The sequence below is a fragment of the Lonchura striata genome, chromosome 4, assembly GCF_050655825.1.
Source record: "Lonchura striata isolate lonStrDom1 chromosome 4, ASM5065582v1, whole genome shotgun sequence".
Taxonomy (NCBI): Eukaryota; Metazoa; Chordata; class Aves; order Passeriformes; family Estrildidae; genus Lonchura; species Lonchura striata.
This window is the reverse complement of record NC_140706.1, coordinates 10,821,525-10,840,103: the sequence shown is the minus strand read 5'-3', so window position 1 is coordinate 10,840,103 and position 18,579 is coordinate 10,821,525. Positions and strand designations below refer to the sequence as shown.

General features: G+C 36.8%; 1 protein-coding gene across 3 annotated transcripts in view; it reads right to left on the bottom strand.

Annotated features, from left to right (window-relative positions):
* Positions 1–320: 320 nt before the first annotated feature.
* Positions 321–18,579, bottom strand: part of ACOX3 (acyl-CoA oxidase 3, pristanoyl) — a 31,067-nt gene continuing 12,808 nt past the window's right edge. For 2 of the 3 annotated variants that reach the window (XM_021550773.4, XM_085577642.1), the window contains exons 8-18: positions 14,814–14,910; positions 14,262–14,444; positions 12,854–12,976; positions 11,159–11,279; positions 10,541–10,660; positions 9,297–9,410; positions 7,880–7,995; positions 5,149–5,323; positions 4,596–4,663; positions 3,836–3,922; positions 321–737 (exon numbers count right to left, since the gene is read on the bottom strand). In XM_021550773.4, coding sequence (XP_021406448.3) covers positions 618–737; positions 3,836–3,922; positions 4,596–4,663; positions 5,149–5,323; positions 7,880–7,995; positions 9,297–9,410; positions 10,541–10,660; positions 11,159–11,279; positions 12,854–12,976; positions 14,262–14,444; positions 14,814–14,910 — 1,324 coding nt within the window. In that variant the 3' untranslated portion in view covers positions 321–617. The remainder of the gene's footprint in view (positions 738–3,835; positions 3,923–4,595; positions 4,664–5,148; positions 5,324–7,879; positions 7,996–9,296; positions 9,411–10,540; positions 10,661–11,158; positions 11,280–12,853; positions 12,977–14,261; positions 14,445–14,813; positions 14,911–18,579) is intronic. The other variant, XM_085577641.1, reaches the window with a different exon arrangement.

Here is an 18,579-nt window from a genome sequence, read left to right as displayed (position 1 = left end):
GTTCCTCGGAACCGGGGCAGTCAGCAAACTCCCCCGTGCTCCAAGGACAGATACCTGCCTTTGTTCACACTGAAATGATTGCTTGTCCTCACCTCTTCCCTTCTTGTCTTCTGAAAGGCAATATAGGTGGCTCTCTGCAATCTGAGGACAGGGGAGCAGGGGGAAAAATGCTCCCCCGAAGTTGCTATAATCATAGTTAATACAGGTTTTGTCCAGCTTGTCCTAATTTTCTTTTCTGCCTTTATCAGCTTATTCATAATTCCTGGTGGCAAATGTGTTTTAATTATTTACCTTCTGTTATATGAAAGTAACAACAGAGAGTGATTGGAAAATTTTATTATAAACTTTGCAAAGAAGTGATTATAATAAATCTTCATATTTTAAAATTTCATTGAGAAAATATCTATAGTGTGGAGATGTGCTGCTCTTGGATCTTGTCTTTATTATGGTAACAGTCTCTCAGATCAAGTTGGACTTGATTTCAAAGTTATTTTAAAACTTGGCACATCTCAATGAAAATCCATTCCATTTTGGTGTTCATATGGTCTAATTTCCTCCTGATGTTTATAACAAGGTATCCATCTCAGGCCCATCCAGACCCTTAAAAGTTGTTTGGTTTACAATCTTGACCTCAGCCTGCCTATAACAGGTTTATTACTGCAAAATTCTGCCCACCAGGAAGGTCTGTTCAGAGCTTTGTTGCCTTGAAGGATCTCTCCCCATATATTTTTGTATATCTGCAAAACAATTAAGAAAAAAAGGATTAATGCATAGAGAAGAAACAAAACTTCTGCAAGATAAATTATTAAGTTAACTTATTGGCTGAAATGAGATTTTGATTGAATTTCTATATAAGAAATGTGAACAATTATGTACAGGCAAGAACAAACAGAACAATAAGGACACAATTTCAAAGTGAGATTTCTGTGTAAATCATTTAAACTATCATTGGCATAAGAGCAGGAAACCAGAAACTTTTATTATCTCTCGTTTTCAACTTGACAGGAGTTACACTATCAAAGGCAGAAATTTGGAAACAAGATTATATTAAGCCAATTGTTGTTGTGTCCCAACCTGAGGACTGTGTCTGAAAGCACCCATGGACAGCTGTTGTTATCTTTGAACACTCTTCTGGAAAGTAACAGAACTTCTTTCCCAGTGTGAACTGTTTGATTTGAGCATAAGAAATTCTTCTCCCAGAGCAGATTGCTTATTTGCCATTTTACCAATTTGCATATTTTTTTTTTTTTGTGTAAGAGTTTAAAAGAAGCAAATTTTGCAAAAGTATAATTTTAGCAATATTTGTCAATGCATAACTAACAAAAGCTTAAAACTTGAAATAACTTTATAGAAAAATCAGGAAAGACAGAACATCTTTTCAGCTGTAAGAGAATACAGTGTAACAAAATATTAATGTGGTATAAAAGCATTCAGTGAGGTAAAGTGAAATGCCTTTTTTCTTCATCAAAATATGCTGTGGCCCTAAATATCAGTGATGACTTAAATATTGAAATATATTTATTATTAAATATGTTTTACTTTGATTACATGGGCTAATGTAAATTAATTATTCCATTCTAATTTTGATTAAATGTTGTCTAACAATTTTTAATAAATCCTGAAATAAATGTGGCAATACCTTTACAGACTTAGGCTGAGATTGTCAAAACTTTTATGGAGAAATTATTCACTCCATCAGTTTCTTTTAAAGAGAATCTAAATTATTCTTTATGGCTTAAGCTGCCTATAATAGAAATTGAAATTTCTCCTCAGCTCCAGTTATGATCTTTGGGTTATGGTGCAAGGCACTCCACTGCAGCACAACACACCTTATCCTGAATTAATCTCACCTTTTTGTTATACTTGGATAATCCATTCTTTACCATGCTGTAATTTTTACTCAAATGTTTGCATTGGTTCTTAGAAGGTGCAAAGATAGCAATGAATAGAGGATTAAACATAGACAGCCAGGAGACAATGATCTTTATTAAGTATTTTGGGTGAGGGATTGGCAGCCTTTTCTGAATTTCAGTTGAAAATATTTACACAAGTTGAAACCAGACTTACAGGCAGTTCAGAAAAACGTTCCTGAATTCTATAGAACAGGGGTTGAATAGCACTGATTAAAATTATTTTCTCAATAATTCAATGACTTTATAAAAAAAGTATATAAGGAAGTGTTTAGATTCCTACATGCATTTCTCACATATAATACTCCTAATATTAGTGTCTAATATTGATAAGTCTCTATGGTTTCTGCATTTGCAAGAACTAAGAGGTACCCAATGAGGAGCCAGCCAAAACCATCATGACAGCTTTATCAGACACTGATAAGAAATCTCCAGGTGACTGCTAGAAAGGGGATACTATTCTAGGAATGGATCATTATACACTTGTACCATATTTTATATTTCTGCCTATAGCATCTGCTTGCAGCTTCTGCCAGAGACAGAAAATTGTGTTAAAATGGGCTTTTGGTCAATACAGATACTGTTAACATTCTAATGAACTGTGTTCCTTCTCTGCAGAGTTACCTTCAGAGCTTCCCTCCCACGACCTCGCATTAATTTAATCCTCAAAAACCTATAGAAATGGAAACAAGGTGTCCAGTGATGACTATAGTGATGCTAGCCCTCCAGGCGATAGATGGGTAGGTAGAGGCAGCCTTTCCTGACTCATTTGCAAAGACTGTGCTAACAAAGTAATCACTGTGTTTGTGTTAGGTCAGCTCAGAAACATCTGCTCTGCCCTCTGTACTGCTGGATCACCATGGGAACAAGAGACAACTTCAGACAAGAAGTCACAGGAAATACTGAAAACCACAGAATCTGATGCAGCATTCCTGTCAAACATCCTGGCAGGCTCCCCAGGCTCCAGGGATTGTCTGCAGCATCCATCCACACCAACCCAAACTACTCTACAGTGACACTGGTCCCTACAGAATAGTTATCCCATAGCCTTGATGAGTAGGTTTGGCACAATCAGCAAGAATTTTGGTTTGCTGAGAATTTGGAATAAAATACAGATTTTGAAATATGTCCAAAAAAAGGCAGGGAGGGACGAGGAGCTGTTGTAGCCAACTCCATGGTGCACTCACATCCCAAGTCCTGCTTGTAGGTCTGGTTATGCCACTTCCGAAAGGATATGGCAGAAGCAGAAAATACACAGAGAAGGAAAACAAGGTCTGTCAGAGGAATGAAAAGGCTCCCATAGATGGCAAATAGATATGGACTGGGACTAGAAAGTATTTTCCAGCAATACTCAAACTGTAGAAATGATGGTGTGATATAAGCCAAATGACAGCTGAATTTGAAAATGGATGGAAAAAATGGAGAATAGACATCTGTGGCTTCTAACAGAATGATACAAACAGAACCTATAGCATGAGACATCTCTTAAACTGCCAACAGCTGAGGCATCAGGAAAAGAACACTTTGCTATTTCATCTGTTTCACAGGGCTCTCTTTGGCCATCCATCCCTGTCTGCCCCAGAGTATTCTGTGAACTGAATCCAGTATGGCTCTTCCTGTGCTTCTAACTCTAGCTTTGTGTAACTGCCTAAAAATTTCTCTCAGCCCTTTTCCAGTTCAGTGCACAGATGGCCACAACAGCAAACTACAGCAATGCTGTACAAGTTTCCCATTGAAGTTTATCTCCAGCAAACAAAAAAGTTCATTTTCTGATGATATCAATTTAACTCTGGTAGTATTTTCCACTGAAAAAGTGTCTTTCTTTTCTTTTGTACTTGTGAAATGTCTTGAATATGTTAAGGCTAATTACAGGCAATAATCTTTTTCATGATCAAACTTAAAATATTTACAATGTGTTTTCTTACCTCTCCACTTGCTTTACCAATGGTGGAATTGAGAATGAAGTCAGAAGGAGCAAAGACATCAACCAGGGCAACTGCATCATCTTTCAACTGTTTAAAACCAAAAGACATACATTTGACAACTTCTCTAGTTTTCTATGGCTGAACTACAGAGCAGCATACAAATTATTTTCATAAAGTGCCAGCTTTGATAATTTAAGAGAAAACCACAATAAGTAGCCTAGTTTAATTGTAATTTTTTCACTCCCTAACTGCCAAAAGAGACTGTATTTCAAATGTTTTCCTCCTTTACCTAGGGAGTTTTAAACACATTTTAACCAATATGGTGCTGCTTACACATATATTTTTGAACTTTAAAAACATAACGACCAGATTATTTTTAAAATTTTCCTGACCAGCAAAGAATATGTTACGGTTTGGAAAGCTTTTGTGCTAAGAAAAAAAAATAAATCACAAACTAACTCAAAAATGAAATAAGAATAACTGTGTTGAAATATTTCACTGGCTTTCCAATAAGATTGCAAGGCCACAAATGCTATGTTGTTATTTGCTAGGACATATTGTTATCCATTTATTGAAATAAACTAAGACTAGATTCAGGGTTAATGAGCTGCTAAACTTTACAGAAAATTACTCAGAAATTATTAATGTAATATCCTGCTAAATTACCCCTTAAAGTAAAGAATATTCTGATGACTATAAGCCATGTATCCCTCTTTTAGCGATTATATACTACATACTTAATCACAATAATCAGGCTTACCCTGTAACAGAGCTCCAGAATAGCATCCTGAATAAATTTCCCAGGTTGTTCACCTGAAGCATAGCCACCTTAGAGACATTCACAGAGAAGCTTATACCAGTTAAGATTACACTGATAAAAACTTTTTGCCAAGTTCATGAGCTCAGTAGGCAAGACTAGGTAGCTGCACCTGTGTAATTGAACTGACAGTCTTTCATTAATGAGCTGACTGCAAAACTCTTAATCCAAGCCATGCAGAGCCTTCTGCAGTAACGAACTACACTACAGCATCTTGCTGCCTATCCCTCATCCTCTCACACAAGCACTGGATCACAGCAAAACCTGTGATCTCTCCATCATCTCTAAGGTAATAGAGAGACTTTTGGGTTAATTTTTCACTGCAGATTCCAGCTCCTGAAAATTTGGTCGAGAATGATTGTTTCGTATTAAACAAACAGTAAGAAAATACTGCAACATAAATCATCCTTAGGATTCCCTGCCCCGGCCAGAGAATACTTTTTGTACTTTTTATAAAAAAGTGACATACACAGAACATTCAGGGAGCTGATCTCACCTTGGTAGAGCACAGCCAGGTGTTTACTCAAGGACCAGAGCCCATAGAGAGCAGTGAGATCCCTAAGCACTGGCTGCAGAGCTGCCGGGACGCTGGGATCGTGAGTGTAGTCGTGGTAGCGCTGTAAGGCTGTCTGCTCAATAAAAGCAAGAGCCAGAGACCGACAGTAGAACACCTTAGGAGAAGGGAAGAACACTGAGTAACAAAATACAAAGAGCCACTCCTCAGCCTGTACAGCATGGCATTGGTCTGGTGAAGTTAGTGGAGTTCAGCTGGTTCAGGTGTGATGATCTAGCTTGAGAAATTCTAAGAAACAGTAGGAGAAAACACTTTCCACAATGTCTGTGTAAAGGTTACTTATGGAATGTCTTATGAAATGCCTATCAGAAGGAAGACTGAATCCCTATTAACAGTGTAATTTGGCATCCAGTTGCACCCAGGCTCTATAGGATCAAGAAGCTACATCAGAAAGAAGACAATGTAAAATCAGGTCTGCTGGTTTTAGGATTGTTAAGAAACCCACATGAATCTAGAAGGAAAAAGGTAGGTTTATATTTATTTTATATGATCCAGCACTTTATAAAGAAGATAAAATATTCCTATTGAAAAATTATTACAATCCCTTCAAATAATAAACAAAAATCTGACCATGTCAGCGTGAGGGGATTCTGTTGATGGATTGCAATAGATTGCAGCATGTTTTGAAGAAACTATTAAACTAGTCCTTGTCAACTATCTGACGAGAAGACAAGTCACCAATTACGTTAATGCAGAGTATAAAACCTTAAGTAATTGTATGTACTTACATAAGAACACTTCTCTACATTGATATACTTTAACTTTGCTATATGTGCTGCCATGGGATAGATTGCTGACTGACATTCTAGCTGGTGAACAGCAGGGGAATATGATGCCATTGCTCTTCTGGCTGACTTGCTGCAATGATGTAACTCGTGTGTGTTTTGTTTTGTTAAGGTTTGGGTGTTTAATTTTTTTAGTGTAGACTTAGTTGAGTCGTTTAAATTCTTTTATTTTAAATACTTGCATTATCCTTGAATTTAGATCCATTGCAGCATATAAAAAAGGCATATTCCAAGGATCACTGTCTCTCTCAACAGCAGCTGCTCAGTGGCACATTTATGTCCAAGCTCAGATATATTTATAAACAGCAAAATACACATCCTCTATTCTCTGCAGCAGTACAGATAACTGCTCCCATACTAGATGTTTTTTTCAGATATGCTAATTCCCTAGTCAGAATGAAATAAGCCTTAACATCACAAATGAAACATTAAGAATTATTTTCCTGTTGTTCTCTCCTATAATTCTATTTTCCTCTTTCCCATTTCTTGCACTTCTGTATTGTTTCTATCAAGCTGTATCCAAACCAAAATAACCTAGGGATAGTCTAGGAATCTCTTACAGATCCCCCATAGCATGAACAAATATTTTGTATTAGTCAACCACTGGGCTGACAGAAAAGTGTTAGTTCATGCTGAGAAAGTTTTAAATCAAATATGTACATGATGTACATGTCTTCAAAGCATAGCTTGTAAATCATTTTCAGATGTTTTTGAGGCATGACATTTAAAATAAAAAGTCCTTCTGTCCTGAGGATGAATTGTAGGGAGAAAAAAAACCCTAATGACCTGAAGTATATCAACATCTATCTCACAATCATTTGTGTGCCTGAACCTCTTTGAATTCTAAATATAATAGATAAGACAATCTTCATATTTCTGAGCTCACTCTCTAATGCACTGGCCCCAGCACCAGCTTCACCAAAACCTGGCTAACTACAATCAGACTGGAGTTTCTGAATATTCCCATTCTGGATTTGACCCTGAAGAGTTTCTCTAATAATCTGCTTCTAGGGTAAAAGCAGGAAAGATTTTCTCCCCTCTACCAGTGGTTTCACACAGATCACCCCCCGCTGAAGCCAGGCTGGGTCTTTCTAGGTGCAGAGTTGAATGCTGATTATTCCTTCTTGCTGTTTTTTAGCTTTGCAGATAAAGTAAATGACAGCAACCATCTTAAGGGAACAGACCTTTCCCAGTGACAAATGACAAGTGCTCATTCTTTGGATGTGAGCCAATTTTCCTCAATGGAGGTAGTAGAGGAAGCTGGTGAGCTTGGGGATAAATGCTGAAATTTGGAGTTAAGCCAATCCTAGCTGTTAAAACTCTCTGGTGAGAGAGTGGATCTGCTGTATGTAAATTGTCAATGTTTCCTTTTCAGGTTCCAATGCTGTCAGTCTGGTATCTTTCATGAGTACTTTGCACTACAGGAATTAGAGATGAAAAAGACCTATTAGGTCATCTAGTTTACCAACCTGCCAGAGCAAGATTCTTTCCTACACTATGTATTTGGCCACAAGTGCAGATGGAGAAGTAATAATCAGATGCTGCAGTGTATTTAATACTAACAGATTTAGTCTTCAGAAGTTGTGCTATCAAAATTGAAGACATCACACAGCACATGCCTGTAACTTTTCTGAAGGGAAATATATCCTGAATATATCCTGGAAGACTTCTGCTGTTGGTAATTATCCTCATGCTGTCATGTTCTATGCAAAGCACATGGTCAGGTATTAAGTTTTATTAGTTATTTGACTTGCTGCTTTATGGTTCAGGAAATTGTACTTTATGATACAAGAAGATAAAACTAATAGAAACTCACAAGACTTGGATGAAAATAAATAAATAAAATAAGAAAGATTATTAAGTATTACCTGACTGTTGTTTTTTGCCTCAAAATCACTTCGTCCAGCCTGCTTCTCCTTATTCATTTTTCGGTAACTTTCTCGGAGCAGGTAGCAAACCAGCCATTTATAAGCTGCTAAAGGAACTAGAAAAAAGAAAAAAGAGCAAAATTCTTAACATTCACAGTTATGATGCAAGAAGTCACATGAAAATTCTACTACAGTATCATATTTTTTTTTACTAGTGATGAAAACTAAAAGCATTAATTAATCAAGCCATTGACATGCCACTTTTGCCATTAATGTAGATACAATAAATATCTGGGGAGATCAGTCAGGTTGTGAGGGTACAGTGAAGACATAATCATGTCTGGCCATACACTACTTCAAACTGATCCTAAGTTGGAAGACAAGGTGTAGTCACAGCTCAGCTTAAACCTCTTAACTTGAATAATTTTTTTTCCTTTTTTTTACTTAGGCCTGCAAGGTACAAAGTCTCTTCTGCGAATACAAGAACAGAAGACAGTCCACAATTATTGGAATCATGTGACTTGCAACATTGTTTTCACTGGTGGCTGAATGTAATCACATTTAAATTACTAGCTTTTACATAATTGTGTCATATTTCTAAGAGCAGCCTAGAACTATTAAGGTAAAAAGTTATTCAGCATGAAGTCCTTGCATGAATCCAGTTTGCTTGTTTCTTAGTTGAAGATTTAATGTAGAATATACCTTAGGGTATAGGGAGTGTTCACACACAGCCTAAATTAAGGCATCTAGATTAACAGTCCAGTTTCTAACAGAATGGATCAAGAAACAGATTCAGACATTTTTTAAACCATGGTCTGGTTCAGTAGGTATTCCATGAGAGGAGAGAGTATGTGCTATTTCTCTCTCATTAGGTGTTGGTATTCTTTTTAACTTTTGTGTCTAAGGGCCAATTTGGGCTCAGTGATACACAAATGGGAACGGTATCTCATGTCATACTTGATTATAGCAGAGTAAAGCCACCATTACTCATTTTTTCTCTATAGAATCAAAAGCATCTGTCAAAAGCAGATGAACTTCATGCCTTTTTCAACATACTTGTAAATCCCTTGTATTGTTTACTAAAAGAAGCTATTTTAGTGATATCCCCTTAGAACTGGAAAACAGCAATACAGTGGTGAAAAACCCTAACTCAGAGATGTTATTTCAGAGGAAAAAAAAGAGAAAAAATAATATATGATGCTATCCTCCATTCCAGAAATGAATTTGGGGAAAATATAATGTATTTTGAAACGCAAACTATGTTCTTAGTAAACAAAAATGCATGTGATACAAAAAATGTCAGCAAATATGACAAATATCTAATAAGTAGCAGAGGTTGAATCTCAAATCTCTGGATCCTTTTCTTCGGAAAGGAATTTAAAATTCTGGAATCAGTTTAATAACAGCAGAAACCTACCTGAGGAGTCCATGCAATCTTCAACGCTAATGGCTGTGAATTTCCAGCCAAGAATATGATGGTAGTCTTGCAAAAAGTTTATTGTTCCCAAAGGGGATTCAAAAGGAGCTTTATCTGAAATACCAGAGAAAATAAAAATGATTTATGAGAAAATAAATCAGACTTTTTGGAACTAAAAGCCTATTACAAAGCCATGCATACACTTGACAGGCCAGATGCAATTAGACCATAATACTTATATTATTATGGCCTAGTCCAGCTAGAAGAAGACTGGTAGACAAGTGTGGAAAAACCTGACATCACTGCCTATAATTATTCCCCATAAGATTCAACTCCAGCTGCTGAATTTTCCAGCTCTGTAAGATGCTAGTGAAATTCATTGCTGGAAAACTGAAACAAATTCTAGAGAGCTCAAGATGTGGTGATGGATATTGCTACCAAGTCAGGTGATATGAGCTGTTCCAAGTACAATAAACAGACTTATGATGACTTTACCAATACAGAGTCACAGAATCAAAGAATGGTTTGGGCTGGAAGGGACCTTCAATGTCATCTTGTTCTAACTCTCCCATCCTAGACAAGGACACCTTCCACTAGACCAGGTTGCTTCAAGCCCTATCCAGCCTGGCCTTGAGCAGGGATGACTCCATTCAGGGATGGCCCCTCCAGGTCTCATCATCCTTGCAGAGAAGAATTTCTTCCTAATATCTATCCTTAATCTCTCATATTTTACTTTAAAACCATTCCCTTTTGGCCCATGATTATCTGCCCCTGTAAAAAGCAGCTCTCCCTCTTTTTTATAAGTACTGGAAGGTCATAACACACCTTCTCTTCTCTAGGCTGAAGATACCCGACTCTCTCTCTGAGTCTTCACAGCAGAGCTGTTCCAGGCCTCTGAGCATCTTGGTGGCCTCCTCTGGACCCTCTCTAACAGGTCCCCATCTTTCTTTTGCCTAGAACCCCAGATTTGGATGTAATTTGATTGAACTAAACTGCACTTCTCAGGGAGTTAGAATCAGGCTTAACATGATTAGAGCAAAACATCTAGCTAGCTGCTGCAAGACAGGAGAAAGAATATTTCTTGCAGCAAGTCTTATGAATGTACCATATGACAGTCTGAAGCACATTATTTATGCTCCAAAAAATTATTAAATGACTGTCAATTGCTTTCAGTATGAAATTAGCTCCTAATTCCATTAGCTACACACTGTTTGGTCCAGTAAGATTCCACAATGAAAACATACCTCTTATGCAATTCATCCAGCTCATTAAGTAGTTGCTGGTTTGCTGAAGCAGGACGTTGTTATCTCCCTCATATGTGCAGTTTGGATCATTGTCATTTCGGATTTCACCCAGACGATTCACTTAAGAAGAACAAGGGCATGGTTTAATATACTGCAACATATTAGTAGAAGCTAAGAGAGATTATATAATTATTCTGGGACAAAATGCAGGAGAACTGTCTATTCCTGTATGTAAAACTACTGTTACAAACAGATGACCTTGAAAATTCACCGATTACCTTGTACAATAAAGATTTTAGAAAAGTGTGGCATTAAACTGACAAGAGAAATTTTCATCTAAAAAGTCTGCATCTTCATATTTCAAACTGAGACTGAATTACTTGTACTTGTACTGAATTACTTGCAGTCTGTCCAAATGCTGGTGCAGATCCTATACTGGTTTAGTTAGGTTTTTTTATGACTTCAGGTATGAAATAAAATTTAAAAATATGGATAAGAGGATAAAATACCCTCTAAACGCATTGCTAAAATTCAGAAATCATAGCACAACAGCAGTCAAAGAACACATCAAAATAACCATTCCGTTTTTGATCAGTGCATGTAATGTCTTTAACTTACTGGCAAGGTATCCATGCCCTCCACAAGCTTCTCGGCACTCCTGGGCTGCCTGCTGAGCAGTCCAAGATGCCAGAGGTTTGCTGGCAGCAGATAAAGCATGAATCTCACGTCCCAAATCAGCCTTTATGAAAAACAAATTATTAATGAGGAATAACTTTTATAGAAATTAAGCTGGTGACCAGCTAAAGCCATAGATAACTGCTTTATAATGAACAGTAACTGGCAATACAAAGCAGATTCTTTGGTGCCACAGAAAAATTCTGTGACAAGTGAGGAACCTTCAGCACCAACTTTCCTATATGAGACAGCAATAATTTCTGTCAGGTAATGGGCACGTGGGTGTATCTTTGCTCAGCTGTACCAGCTGGCACAGCACTGAGTTAATTCACCACCTGCCAAACTTTCCCTCCCAAAAATGGAGAAGCAGGTGGTTGAGGGTGGCCTGTCCAGAAAAAGCTTCCATTCCCTCTGTAACATAAGCAGTATCTCTCTCCCCAGCCAGCAATATGATATTTATAATATTTATTGCCTAACAGAGTTTTCACTGATCTTTTAAGCATCAGTTTTGCAAAGAGCAGGAAAATTTTTATGTACACCCTCAGACACTCCAGAGAATCATAGCAGCCTGCATTTACACTAACTCTGTCGACCTTCCTTTGAAAGTTCATTTGGAATTCTGGTTTCTGGAGATAGGGGCTTGATAAAACCAAATCTTGTTTAAAAGCACCTCCGTGATTGGTGTTAAGATCTCCTGTAGAACAAAAAGAATCCATAAGGATTACATTCTTCAAGTTTTCAACAATGAGATTCTTTCTGATCATGATTTTTTCCTGATAGCCACTGTTTCCTCTAAGATTAGTGACTGCACTGCAGACCTCCAGAGATGAAGTATCAGGCAAAAACCTGATATCAAACCTGAATCAAACAGATTCTTCTTTGTTTTGTGCAAAGAGGAGAAATTAAAACACCCCACCATTAGTACAAATTATTTTCTGAGCTTTACTTTAGCTGAAAAAACCCTGAGGACTTAACTAAGACCTGAGCAATAAACACCCAATATGTAGGCCTTACAATTTTTTTTATTGCCAAAAATTGTAAAAATAAATCAAATTTATATGCTGTAAAAATCCAATACTGCAGTTAGTTTGATTAAGAATCAGTCCTTCCACAGAGGCTGACAGATTTCCTCTTTTAAGGGATAAATTCCAGTGGGCTGATTCTGAATGAAAAATTCAGCATTAAGGCTCAAAAGTCAACTTTTTTTGATAAAAATATTTATTTTAATGCATGAACGTGAATTCCAAGCTCAAGTCAGACTGAGAGAGTCTGTGCAGGACTTAAGATTAGTGTATTTTCAGAAAATCTTTGATATATGCTCCCTGTAGAATAATTTATAACAGTTGTAAGCTGAATTTACACCATCATAATATATTTATGATAAAAATTCTGCAAGAGAACATAACCTTCAATCCTACAAAAACCAATAAAATGTTAATCACTCCATCAAAACTAATCTGAATGCTTTTCTCTAAATGCAACTTCAATCAGTACTTTGCATACCCCATATTTCTGAGACATTGCTCTATCATTCTTGATCATAAGAGAGCCTAAGACTTCTAAATAGGTCTTCCATTTAACAGTTTACAGTTTATTACAGTAAGAACTCAGTGAAGAGGAAATATGCAAACATCTCACCTGTCTCTGACTCCTTTGCTTTGTCAAAACACCTGCATAAAACTCTAAAAAGTTCCCAAACAGGGACTTTGAGAAATAATCTAAGGCATATGCAGCAGCCAGATAAGGTAAAAGACGCCATTGCTGGAAAGAAAAGAATTAAATTGATTTGATTACAAATTAATATATGTTTTTAATGTTATTCTATCGAACCAACTTATTTTTACTGTGTTCAAATGGAAAACTACTTAATGGAGAAGAGAACAAAACCCACCTAAATATAATTTAATTACATTTAGTTATGTTATAGGTGGTTATTGTTCTCTTTATACAAGTTATGGTTATATTGTTTTAGGTCTCACATTTCATGAATTTATGATAAGTATTCTGTTAAACCAGGGAAAAGGTTCACTAAAGCTTTGGGGACTGAAGACATATTTTTGCCATGTGTTTATAAAATGTCTGGCATGCCAGGGTCAGTCATGATTCATACGTTTCTTCAGTACAAACATGACAGAAGTTGTAACCATTCCATGGGTCTCACAAAGAAAAAGAAAAACTGCTTGAAAGTCTTTGTGGTAAAGGAAGACGGGAATGAGAGTTTCAGCAAGCAGAACCTACAGAACAAGCAAAAACTGGGAACAACTGAGAGTCTCAAAGAATAGTGGAAAGCAGACCCTGCCTTATTCAGAAATGGTGGAAGGAAGGCACCTTCTACCAGTCTGTAGAAGCTCATTAAGTCTTTAAACATTCCAAGGTAAGTGTCAACATAGAAAAAGGCACCCACACTGCAAGGACCAACTGGGCAGGTTTGTTTTCAGCACTCCTTATATAATAACCCTTGTTGTTCAGCAAATCTGAATTTTCCCCTTTTCCCAGTTATTCTATATGCAGTTTTTCTATTTTTTCAGAGTAAAAAGTGTTTTTCATCTGCATAAACTACAGGTAAACCTTGGTTATAATTCTCTTAAATCAGTATTAGCCTGAGACTTCTCCACAGTGAATGTCATTGAGTTCTATACTTTTAAAACATACAGGCTACAAATGAGAAACTTGGCGTAGCAACAAAAGAAGCAGTGATATTTTGAAACAAATGCTACTTTCTAAAACTGCAGCACTTTCACATGTGCATGTAAGACAGTCTTTTGCTTAAAAGGTTACTATTTTAGAAGACAAAAATTTCTAGATACTTCAGAGAAACATGAATTTTTTTGGTTTTGCTATTCTAAGAACTTACTTTAAAAGCCTGGTCATGTCAGGAGAAGGTTTTGAGCTGGAACGAACCCCCACAGCTGTACTAGAATTATGCTTCAGGTGACACAGACAACTTTAATTTCATTAACTTCAGATTCCTTAGTGTGATCTGCAGTAGCTCTGAATGTGAGTTTCATTATACTGAAGTCTGTAGATTGAATTCCAAAGTATTTACCTGTGTTTGGTATTCAAGGACAGGTATTTCTTCATCCTCAGTTGGTCCAAACTGACAGCGAGCTGCTGAGAAGCGAATGGCTATTGTCAAGGCAAGCTTTAAGTTGGCTGTGGAAAGTCCTGTGATTGTAATTCTGCCAGTGGACAAGGATCCCAGAGCTGCACCAAAACGTTCTTTAACCTCCTGAATGAATAGAAGGCACAAAATGAATGCTGAGGCTAACATTTCATTTTACCCCCACAAAGATGCAACTTGGTAGCATGATCAGAAGCAGTTTTGCCAATTCTGTCTCTTAACTCATTCAAATGAGGCATTCAGGTGAGACTCAGAATAGTCATGCCTGAGCATAGCCAAACTCTAAACTCTTTGGGATCAGTGAGCTGAGACATCTCTGAAATGCAAATAAAAAACCAATATTCGTATCTCATGTGAAACTGCCAACAGCGTTCTTAAGTTAGGTATCCTGACTTCTTGACATACGAGACCCATTGCTCTGTCTCTCAACCTACTTATACCTTTGTATATTTATTAAAACAAACCCTTGTTTCATACCTTGATAGAACTTGAGTACTTCCCCTCAGCTGTGACATCTCCAGCTATATTCAGTATGTTTTCTTTTGGTATCCTGACGTTGTGGAACATGGCAAATCTGTTGAAACAAATACGCAAACAGTCTGAGGTGTTTATATTACAGAAAAAAGGTCACAAGAAAGAATGGATTGCAAAATTTTCTCAAGCATGTCAGTGAACTGAAAACAGAGCCCATCAGACCAGGTAGGCAATTTTAGGGAAGTATGCCTGAGACAACAAAGACTTTCAGACAAAGAGCAGTACAATAAATTCAAGAAGAGAAATTAATTGTTATAACTCTTCTGATTTTTTTTTTTTAAGATGATGCTTACAAAACAAAAAAAAAAACCCACTTAATTGACTCTAGTCAATTTTAGCAGCTTTGTAAGGAAAGAAGTAAAAAAGAATGGAAGGATGAGCAATGTATTCTGGTTGAGGAATGAAAGAAGTAAAGTTACTTATTAGAGACCTTGCACACAGGTACTTTCACTGACACCTCAGAAAGCTGACCTGAATTCTCAGTCTGCATGACTGGTTGGAATATCAGCAGTCAAAAAGCTTGGGAAGATGAACAACTTCCTTCTGCTGCCTAGAACAGGCCTGGGCCATTCTCATTCCAAATAATTCCCTGCCTCAAACAATTCTGCAGAACTGTATTCTTAACTGAGGTGTTGTTTAGTCCAGACTGGAGACTGCTTTGGAATAGAGACACTATATATTTTTATGAGTCTAAAATAAAGATCTGTGAGGATCACTCATTCTACTGCAATACAAACAAGGACATAGCTGAAATAGTGCCCTGAGAAGGAACTGAAAGGAAAATTTTTCTTTGTTTAAACTCGAATTAAAAATTCTATTCCTTGAAATGTGGCATCTTAGAAAAGGAAGAGCAGGACAACCCATTCTAAACTGCAGCACTCCAGCAGCAATAAAGAGGGAAGTTCTTAAGACAGGGAGAATGTCCTGAGTAATCATATTCTTCAAGAAGAAAGTGATTGAACCTTCTCACCCAAATGGGCAGCACAATTTGGCACAAAAACAGCGTTATCAACCCCACTCACAAATATCTCACTATCTAATAGCACTTGAAAAGCTGTATTTGTAATCAAAGAAAATTCCTTTTTCCTGCCAATAAAGGCTGATCTATTTAATATGGCTCACGAGAGCCAGGTCTTTCACATTAATAAATTACATAAGGGCTGCATTGCTGCATGTGCTTTTAAATTATGAGTTGTTTCCAAGGAAACATATCTGAGTAGTGAATTTATTCAGCCTTAGAGATACACAGTATTTTCGGACTTAGACATGGAGAAAGGCGTACTATCCTAACCAAGAACCAGCTGCCTCAACAGCTCCAGTAAGTGCTTTGTTAAATGCCAATTTTAGTGAGACTAAACTACTTAGTAATAGAAGCAAATTCAGATTTTCCAAAAATCTGATTTCCATCTACATTAATATTTTTTAATATCACTGAAAATAAAAAACCTTTTTCTAGAAAAATCTTTTGGCTAAATTCCTATTTTCTGCTCCCTATATCCCAAACAGAATCACAACTAAAACTGTACAACAATTGATATTTTTAAGCAACTGCATGAACCTTAGAAAGAACTTGAGCTTTTAAATTATTATTACTTACTACTTTAATTACAGGAGAGTGTATGTGGCAAGGTTTAGTTTTCTAGTTTACACTCTTTTTTCACAGTTGCTGTCCATCCACAGAATTCCAAGAAGGTGCTTCCTCCTAGAACCTTACAATGCAAGCATAAGGCAGGAAGCTACAAATACACTCAAACAGTGAAGCAGATACTAATTACTAAAGAATATTGTCCTGACAGCACAATAACAGCTTATCAATGACATTTTTTACAAGCAATTAGGGCAAATGAAAATTTTAAGAAAAAATCAGAGTGATGAAAATAAGAGAGCTCCACAGACATTTATGATTCCTCCCAAGAAGGAAGGGATGCATGGGAGGAAGTAATAAAATATTAAAAAGCTATTAAATGGGTGATAAATACTGGAATTATAAGACAGACTAAAGGAAGAGTTGACCTAACAGGGAGATGATACAATCTTTGGAGCACATTTAGGACCATATTCCAAAGAGCTCCAGTTCTTAGGCTTTCTCTCTGCAAATATCTATCTGGAACATGCTTAGCTTCATGTGAGATGAATGGTAAGATTTCATGGCAACATTTGTAGTCATTAGGCTGGAAAACACCTCCAATATCAGAGTCCAACCACTACCCCAGCAGCACCATGTTCACCACTAAACCACGTCCCCAGGTGTGACATCCACACATCTGAACTCTTCCAGGGATGACGACTCCACCCCTTTTCCCTGAGCCTGTCTCAATGCCTTAACACTCTCCCAGTGAATAAATTTTTCCCAGTATCTAACCTAAACCTCGCCTGGTACAACTTGAGGACACTTCCTTTTGTTCTATCATTTGTTACCTGGGAGACAATGACAATGAATAAAATGGCAAATTATCCTCTGTTATGTGTTTTGCTTTACACTGTAGTGATTAGTTCAATTCACTGAGCAAGGTTGTGCAGTTGTAGAAATTTTTTTATATTGACCTGTGCTTGAAACTCAAGTGTTCATAAAAAGCAAATTGAGAGCTGCTACTTTATAAACCTATATAGCAATTGCCTACTTTAAGAAATTTCAAGCCTACTCAAAACGTACATGTGACAGAAGTGTGCAGAACAAAACAGCTCCCAAAATGAGCTAAACAATTTTATCCACTTTCACTTGCTGTAATACAATCCCAAACAGTTAAATCTAAGGGAAGTCTCCTGTTGTAAAGAGTGAAAAACCTTCAAGAAAGTTATACTATAATCTGACACAAATATAAGAAAGCTAATTCTGTACCACATAAAAGATGACCTAAAATTATTATGATTAAAAAGTACAAGCACACCCTTCTTCAATAACTTCTTTTACAGCTAGTGAACCAGAATACTGAATTTCCTATCATTTTATGATAGCCTATTTTCTTAAAATTAAAATGAATTCAAGTAACAGGTTTTTAAAGTTTAGATTTTTTTTCCCTTGACATTATCCATTACAGTTATATTATATAAAGATATGTAGATATGCATATCAGATGGTAAAGGCTTCAGAAGCAAAGCACAGCAGCAGAACTAGCAATTAAAAATTCAACAGAAAATTTCCATGTGTAAAGAAATAAGATATTTTGCCTACAAGCACAAGTGTCAAAAATAAAATAAGAACCTCACAGGACTGGTGGGTTAAGCGACCTTGTGAGATTGCTGCCAACTGCTGTTATACTCCTTCTCCAAGAACTTTGCTATTGGGAATTGTCAGACATACTGGCCAATTGGAACTTGGTATTGGAACATATTAAAAATAAATAGTAAGATTTAATGAAGTCAATGATCACGTTTTTAATGGTTATTAGCCTAGAAATCATAGACGTGGCCCACATCTGTCAACGCATTTAGGGGAAAAATCTCCTTAAAGAATTGAAGAAATATCTTACAATAACGGAACTGTACACACAGTCATGGGGATATCATGTACCAGCAAGTTTGGAAAATGGCTAAATTTCACACAGTGATGACAAGACCAGAGATTCGAAAGCTGCCCTACTTAGGGCCTCTTCAGCACAGCAGATAGTGTGACTGAGATTAAGACTCTCAGCAAGACAGACAGACAGCTGTCACTTTAAATAGATATCAGACAGCTCTACAGCAATGTGCAATTTTGCATCATGTAGAC